The 8821-nt window shown below is 37.1% G+C and overlaps 1 protein-coding gene across 2 annotated transcripts in view; it reads right to left on the bottom strand.

The window, feature by feature from the left end:
* Positions 1-952: 952 nt before the first annotated feature.
* The window catches only part of GTF2E1 (general transcription factor IIE subunit 1), a 39766-nt gene continuing 31897 nt past the window's right edge, over positions 953-8821 (bottom strand). For both annotated transcript variants that reach the window (XM_043473073.1, XM_043473074.1), the window contains exon 5: positions 953-8312. In XM_043473073.1, the coding sequence (XP_043329008.1) occupies positions 7888-8312 (425 nt within the window). In that variant the 3' untranslated portion in view covers positions 953-7887. The remainder of the gene's footprint in view (positions 8313-8821) is intronic.

Below are 8821 nucleotides of genomic sequence, written 5' to 3'. Positions count from 1 at the left end.
TGAATAAATAAACAAATTGTGGCATATACACACAACAGAATCCAACTCAGTCATAAAAAGCAATGAAGTACGGACAAATGCTACAACATGGATGAACCTCTAAAACATTATGCTAAGTGAAAGAGGCCAGATACAAAAGGTCACATACTGAATGATTCCATTTATACAAAATAACTAGAATACATAAATCCATAGACAGAAAGAAGAATGGTAGTTGCCAAGGGGTGTGGTTTCCCCCGGAGAAAGGAAAACAACTGCTTAATGGGGACGGATTTTGTTTTGCAGAGATGAAAATGTTTTGGAACTGGATAGTGAATAAACTAAATGTCACTGAATTGTTCAATTTAAAATGATTAATTTTATGTCATATGAATTTCACCACAATTTTTTTAAAAAGGGAGGGGGATACTGACTTAGCTGTTATATACCTTTATCATCTTACTCCCTCACTTCTACCTGAAGATGTATGTAGAAAGATGAAGTACTGGCCATTATGGAACCATAAAGCAACAAATACTTGCCTCAAAAAAGAAAGACTAAGTATAAAGATAAAAGGAAGCTGGGTCTTTGATATCATGAAGGAAACCACGGAATCATCAATTTTAATTTATTAAGAGATAAATAAAATCTCCAGTTGCAGAAATAGCACAATCTTTGCTTCTCACAATTTCTTCTGTAAAGAATGACCTTAACACAGACTAAGTGAACAAATTCGCTTTAGTTAGATGCATTTGTTAGATGTATTTTGGTTAGGTGGTTTCACCAGTTGCTGGGAAAAATGCACTTTGCTGCGTAGATCAGCACTCACCATCTGTAAGCATTCCAAACAGGAAGATAATTAATACAAAATAGCATCAAAAACATTAGGTATACAATTAGGTATACAAACGGAAAACAGTCTTTTGTATAAAGGCCATGGCTTACTCCTGGCCTGGATAAACATACTTGTTTATTCATTCAGTATTTATTGATGAGTACTTACTATGTGCCAGGCATTGAGTCAGGGATATGAGACAGAACACTGCAGTAAGCAAGAAAGATAAAGCCTTTGCCCTCATGGAGCTTACATTCTATAGCAAGGGGAGAGACAGAAATAAACACATGAGCAATCTCACATACACTGCCTGTTAAGATCACGCATACAGAGCACCACTTTAGGCTTCCCACTCCTCTGATTTAGGACTGGTTCTGAGCTCCTCTGTCTCTGGCATGGTGGCTTCACCAGATGCTCAGGTTCCTCACTTACCCAGAAGTCAGCAGCACTTTCAACATCACAAAATTGGTCTAGGTAGTCAACAATTCTCAGTTCCTTATCTCCACTGCTAATGTTATCCCTAATATTTCATCCTACTTCAGGAAACACACAAAACAAAACAAAAAACACCTCACCCCAACCATTTTCACCCATGAAAGGGGAAAAATTAAACCAAAAGCAAAATTCACTATTTTCCCAAGAGAAAGAGTCTACCAACAAAATGAAGCCTACCTTTCTAGTAGATGATAGGGAGGAGTGGAACGTGAGCACAGCATTCAGGTCAAAAACTTGCACACGAGGAAAGATGTATAGTCACTAAGTACAATACATAATTCCAGCACCTGAAGAGAATGTCCTAGACTAGTGCTGTTCAACAGAAATACAATGCAAGCTACAAATGTCAGCAATATAGGCAATTCAAAATTTTCTAATAGCCATATAAAAGAAATAAAAGAAACAGGTAAAATTAGCTTTAATAGCATATTTCCTCTAACCTAGCATATCTACGGTACTATCTTTTCAACAAATAATCAATATAAAAATTATTAATAAGGTATTTTACATTCTTTAATCCCACACTGAGTTCAAAATTTGGTATGTGTTTCCTATTTATAGCACATTTCAATTTGGACTAGATACAGTTCAAGTACTCAATTGTCACAAGTGGCTAGTGGCTACCTTATTGGACAGGGCGGTCCTAGACAAAATACTAAGTTCTCTTTTTCATGAACATTGAAGCTAATGGCTCCCCAAAACTAAAGCTTCTAGGCGTCTCATTGGTTGCACCAAAGAAGCTATATTCTGCTACCCTGGGGACACAGTCCTAGGTACCATGAACCACAAGTAAACATAACTAATTGATTAAGGAACATATATATAAATAAAATTCAGGCAGGAACAAAATGATATGCCTTGGTGGAGAAAGAGTATGTTCTCCTAGTGCCAATTCATCTGTCCATTCATCCATTCAACATTTGTTGAGAGCCTATCATGTGCCAGAATTAATTGCACATGCTAGTATTCTGTCCTTAGTCTTTTGGGGGGGTGGCGGGAGAGTTGAGAGACATAAAAAAATAAACAAGTTCATTGTAAACAGCAATGTTATTATGAAGAAAATAAAGTAGGAAAATATCACCATGAATGGGAGAAGAGATTAAGAGAAGGCTTTTCTGAGAAAGTGCCATTTAAGCTGAGAATCAAATAAAAGTGACAAGAATGGAAAAGAAAGTTCTATGCAGAGAATATAGTTAGGGCAAAGACCTAAGGCAGGAAAAACCTTGGCATATTTGCAAAGCAGAGAACGTCAATGTTGTGAGAGAGTAGTTAACAGGAAGAATAATAGGTGTGCTCATAAAAGTAGTCAGGGGCCAGATCTCTTAGGACCTATAGAAAAGGGTCAGGAGTTTAGTCTAGATGTTATTCTAAGAAACAGTCAATGAAGTGTTTTAAGTGGGGGTAGGGGGAGGTATTAATACGGCCTGTGGTAGGCTGGTAGTGGTGGAAGTATAAAAGGTGAGATTTAGAATATATTTTCAGTTTATTAGCAAGTCCTATCAGCTCTACCTTCAAACTTAGGCTATATAAATTAGATTATATTTTGAGTCTGACAGGACTTGCTGATGAACAGGATGTGGGATAGAAAACAAAAAGAATGGCCAACTACTACACTTTTGGTATGAGCATGTAGGTGAAATGATGGTGCCATTTATGAGATGCGAGCTGAAACAAGAATAAACTCTGCTCTCCCTCCTGTATTTCCAATCTTGATAAATGGAACAACCATTCAGTCAGAATACAGCTTCATCCAGGGTAGTGCCATATTCAGTCACCAAGTACATTAATGCCACCCCTCCAAAGTTTCTTAAACCTGTCCCCTCTTTCCATCCCCACAGACTTGTGTGTGTGTGTGTGTGTGTGTGTGTGTGTTTTAGTTGCTTAGTCATGACTCTTTGTGACCCCATGGACTGTAGCCTGCAGGTTCCTCTGTCCATGGAATTCTCCAGGCAAGAATACTAGAGTGGGTTGCCATTCTTTTCTCCAGGGGATCTTCCCAACCCAGGGATTGAACCTGGGTCTCTTGCACTGCAGGAATATTCTTTACTATCTGAGCTATGAGGGAAGCCCTTTATTACTAAGCCTATTGAAATCACCTTAATAATCCCCAGGTTTCAACTCCAACCCAACAGCAATGCTACAAATTGTTTCCCTGCTTAAAATTCTCCAACAGTTTTTTTGAAAAGTGATTTGGCAAGAGCTATCAGTTTAAGATGGACATGTCCTTTGATTTGCTACTTCTCTTTTATGGTCCTATCCTATAGAAATATAGAATAAGGATATATAAGGGTAATTCATTATAGCACTTTAATAGTGAAAAACTGGACACTACCTAATTCAGCCTAGTCCTTATTTTTAAAAATGAATCAGATTTAAATATACAGATATAGAAAGATTTTCAAGATATTTCAAAAACAAATGGCATTGTATGTATGGACAATTTATATATGATTGTATTCACTTAAAAAGCATTGCAATGTATTTGTGGGTATGAGTGTAAGTATGTTGTTTCTAAAGGTCTAGAAAAGGTCTGGGATGATACACACTGTCAACAATGGATATCTTGGGGTAAGTGAGATAGGGATGGGCTGGGTGAAGAGTTCTCATTTTTTTACTATATATACATATATATCTTATTGGATGAATTTTTAAATAATATATTTAAGTAACAACAACAACAAATTGTACAACTATTCTGTATGCCTTAATGTGATTAAAGGCACTTTAGCACCTGGCACTAGCCTTTGTTTCCAAACAAATTTCTCAGACTTATTTACAACAGGTAAGTGATAATGTACTTTCGTGTGATGGGAAATGTGGGTTGAGTGCTGAAACTGGGTCATGTTAGAGACCTGTTTGCTTTGCAACTGGAATAGGAATGGCAGCCTCTAGTACTCAGAAGGACAGCAAGATCTTTCTGAAGAGAGGTTAAGGTGCTTGTTCCTTTCCTTGAGGACCCACTAGAATTAGTTCATTCCTTTTTACCTCTTCAAAGGAAGAAGCAAAATTTCAAGGCATTTCCCGTTTCAACCCATTTGGCTTTATATGTTTTAAGAATATCTGTACTTATTCACAGTTTACTTTGCTTTCATAATATAAAAAGCCAATAGAAAGGACAGTAAGTTTAGTGCCACAGTTCTAGTTCCTTTCTGAAAATCTTCCTCATTTCCCCAAGAGATTTAAAAAAGAAAAATTTTTAAGTGATAGTAGCATAGCTCTGCCAGAGATAACAATGTGAAACAGCTTTGATGGAAACAAAATGCTAAACAAATAGAAGGTAGAATTATACCAATTTATAAATTCTAAAGATTTTCGTATGTTTTTTGATTGTCATCTCCTAGCTACTTTTTTTTTTTTTTAACCCAGGAATATGTAGAACAAGAAACTACACATATAAGTTTTTCTATTGTAGTACTGGCTGGGAATCTAGCCAAACAGCCAACTGGTAGAAAGAAGAGGAACTGCTCTTCCCAATCTCATTCCCATTCACTAATTATCTCAAAATGATACCAAAAAGAGTTATGAAATATTCAATTATTTCTTCCTCAGTTATTGAGGTCAGAAATGAAGTACCTTGGCAGGACCAGAAGACAAAAACCTAGTTAGTAATTGTTTATGCTCTGGTTTTCTACATTCTAAATCCTAAAGCTGCTACCTACGCCAGCCCTTCCATTAAAATATCCTTCAACTGGCTTGAATTGCTGTAGCACATCAAAAGACTTCTTCTTGTTATTTTGTTATTATTATTCAGCCTCACTTTAAAACATGTTAGCTACCACTTACCTTCATTAAATATCAGAGCAGAAAGCAATATTGGTGATCCTACCATAATCCTCCCATTATTGACAACTGAGAAACTAGCCCAGGAAGATCACATCAGGTAATAGTGTCACACTGCAAGTGTCTAGTTAACTGGGACTAGAACCTAGTCTCCTGACTTCCAGGGTATGCCAAATTGGATATTTCCTTTTAATCATTTAAAGTTAATGCTCCTTAAGGTATTCTGGAAAAAAAGTGGTATCTAAATGAGAAAAAGGGTTCAACTACAAGGGCAGATAGATTGGAAGCAATCTTCCAGCAGATACAAAGCTATGGATCACCTAGGGCCAAAGTTGTTTACTCATCACCTGACTTTGGTCAAGTGTATGAGGAATATTTATCTAGTGCAGAGAGAGAAGAAAAAAGTGGCAAAGTGAGGGGAGGGGGAAAAAGTGGGTGGAAAAATGGTTTCTTAGTTAGGGAAACATTTTAATAGACCACTTTGGATATGATAGGATCTTTCAAGGTCATACTTCGAACAGGAATAAAATAAAAAACTAAGTTATTTTTTCTAATACATTTATCACTTTCCAAGGCCTTTGGAAAGAAAAAGGTGATGAAAGGTGATGAAGGAAAAAGGAAGCTGAAATATTACAGCACTCTACTTGGGATGAAACATGTGAAAATGGCAAAGACACTCTTTAAGGACAAGGATGTGTATCATATTCCTTGACTACTCAATGCTGAATCCCTCCCATTGACCACCCCTTGCCCTCTACTATAATACAAGACTTCAGTGAAAATCTGCCACACAGACTTGTGTCCATGGTTACTGTGAGTCAGTACAGATGGTGCAGAGGCAAGGTAAAGAAGCCAGGGAAGCATGGAGGCTTCCTGAAGTAAGGAGAAACCTGGCCAGTGTAATGGCTAGGATACCAAACAAAAAAGGTTTCAAGCAAAAGATGGGTTGACAGCTCAAAGAGCAGCCAAAGAGGTTGAGAAATAAAGAAAATAAGAAATAAGACATTAAAAAAAAAAAAACTGAACAATTTCAGCACAGTCATAGGTTATAACACAGACTCCAAGAGGGAGATGAAAGAATAGATAACAGATAAGAAAAATAGAATGGTAGCTTCAGGAAAAAGAACATGCAAGTGAGATCAAGAAAAAAAAGCAAGAAACAAGTATTCGCTGAAATGAAGAGCTGACAGTTCACCTAGAACTACATTTCAAAACTTAACATCTGATTACTACTGAACTTCTTTCCAAACTATCAATGTTTAGAAAACAACAACAATGTTTAAAAGTTGAATAGCCCTATTTGCACAAGGTACATACTTAAAGTCATTCTTAAGGCAATTTACGGCCAGAAAAAAGTTTAGATCACATACAACTGCATTGACTATTTGAAACAATGCCAATAAGAGAAAAACTTCTGAAACATTTTTCTTCATTGGGAAGAGTATTCACTTTAATTATGCTCCAAGATGTTAGAGCTAGAAATTAACAAATTTCAGTCAGTATAAAATAGATTTATTGTCAATATTTAGTCATTAATACAACCCAGGTTAATGAAACATTACTTCACACAAGGCTCAGATGCTCTAAAATCTATCTTAACTTTACACATGTACTAGAAAACGATAAATATCTAAAAATGACAATGCAAGGGAAAATATTACAAAAAATACAACTGTAGACCCTTGTATGAAAAATTTTTAAAGTTCTGCCTTTAGGAATAATACCACGCTACATATCAGAATCAAAAATAAACTATCTTCCTTGAGGTTACAATGCTCAACAATATACTGGATACACTCTAAAATACCATGCTTGACAAGAATCAAAAGAGACAAAGAAGGCCTTCAAAAAGGTTGAGAGAAAAAAACAAAGGAGTAATCAATTGTTATATGCTGATTTCTGCTGCGATGACCTCTTTAAACAATTTATAACACTGTGGAAGAACTGAAAAAGAAGGGTATCAGTCTCAGCTTTCTAAATCAGCACAAAGTCAGACGATTTTAAAGGGTACTGTTCCCAATGCTCTCGACTCTTCAATACTTTACATGGACTCCTTATCCTAAGCCCACATTTTTTTCTCTAATTTCTTCCTAAGGACTTTCCAAACACACTTTCTGTTTTCTATTATCCAATATACAAACCACAAGGCAGTAAGCAAAACAATAATATCTGCCAGTCAAGTCAGTTCTAAAGACACCAGTTTTGGTTTAGATATTAATCATGAGACATAGGCATAACCATCCTCCTTCCAGATATACTCTCATCTCCCCTTACACAATGACTCCATCTTCAACAGTGAGGCAATGTGATGCTTTAAGTTTTTTTTTTCCTACATCAATGACTTGCCTGTTGTGAAGTTGCCTGGTTGGCAGCACTATCAGGGGCTGTGAGGAATGCTTGGTCAGAACAGATAAAAAGGATGTGATCAGTGAATTACTGTAACCTATCATAATGGGCTTCTACAGGCAGACAGGAAGAATTTACCTTATAGACTTGTCACACTCATTTCAGAAGGGAGAAAAATGTGTCTTAAAAAGGAAAGGAAAAAGATTAGATAAGGGAATACAGCAAAATATTAATACTGTAGTAATAGGAAAGGGAATGCTTATAGCCAACCTACCTTGTGGGGGAAGTTTCTGGCATAAAATAATCAAACTTTCTCTCCCACTATTGTTTGCACAAGATTAACAGTTGCTTTACATCAAGAGGGGCAGAAAGCCACTAAACACATTTCTTCAAAGGTAAGAAATCTCTTTTTGAAATGAGCATTAGAGAAAGGAGGAAAAGGTAAGGAAAGCTCACTCAAAAAGGTCCTCAAACATGCGTTGTCCCATTGCTATGTATGCTTCCTTTTCCTCTGGTGTCATTTGGGCCACCAGCTCTGGCTTCTGGCTCACTTCACTATACGAGAACGGACGGCCAGCCACCATGACAACGGGGTCATCTGCTACTTCCTCAAATTCATCGTCTTCCTCATCCTCTTCCCCATGATGTGCAGCCACAGTGGCCACACGGGGTGGAGAGTCATCATCTGACTCGCTGGTCTCACTCTCAGAGTCACTGCCGTTGGCAGCTGTCACGGGAGCAGCCGCCCCCACTGAACCTGCAGGGGCAGATGGGGTCTTCTTCTCATGAATAAGCAATGCTCGCATAACCTCCTCATTATCATCTGGCCCTGCACGGCCTTCTTCATGCTCCTGAAATGAGTCTATATCTATGCCGCCTGGAAAGAGAAAATCAGAAAGTCAATATTCTTAAATATAAAAGGCACTCCTTTACAGCTTATAAAAGTTTAATATATTTAAATATAGGATAATATAAGATAACACAGATTCCGCTGGTTCCATTTTTTTGAGCTACTGTCCAAAAGATATTCAAAATGTTTCTCACAAACTAGAGCTTAAGTAACATAAACCTTAAGTATAGCTGACCCTTGAACAATGTGGGTTTGAACTGTGCAGGCCCACTTATACATGGATTTTTTTTTTTTTTCTAATAATAAATACTACAGTAATATATGATCCATGGTTGGTTGAATCCAGGGATGTGGAGGAACTATGAACATAAGTTATACTTAGATTAATCCCTGTAGTGTTCAAGGGTCATCTGTACCTGGGTCTGTTTTGATTTGTTTTGTTTTTTAATATCTACTTATTGATTGGGCTGTGTCGGGTCTTAGTTGGGGCACATGGCATCTTTACTGGGTACACAGGGTTAGTTGCCCTGTGGCAT

The sequence above is a fragment of the Cervus canadensis genome, chromosome 7 (genome assembly GCF_019320065.1).
Source record: "Cervus canadensis isolate Bull #8, Minnesota chromosome 7, ASM1932006v1, whole genome shotgun sequence".
NCBI classification, from domain to species: Eukaryota; Metazoa; Chordata; class Mammalia; order Artiodactyla; family Cervidae; genus Cervus; species Cervus canadensis.
This window is presented reverse-complemented; position numbering and strand designations above follow the sequence as displayed.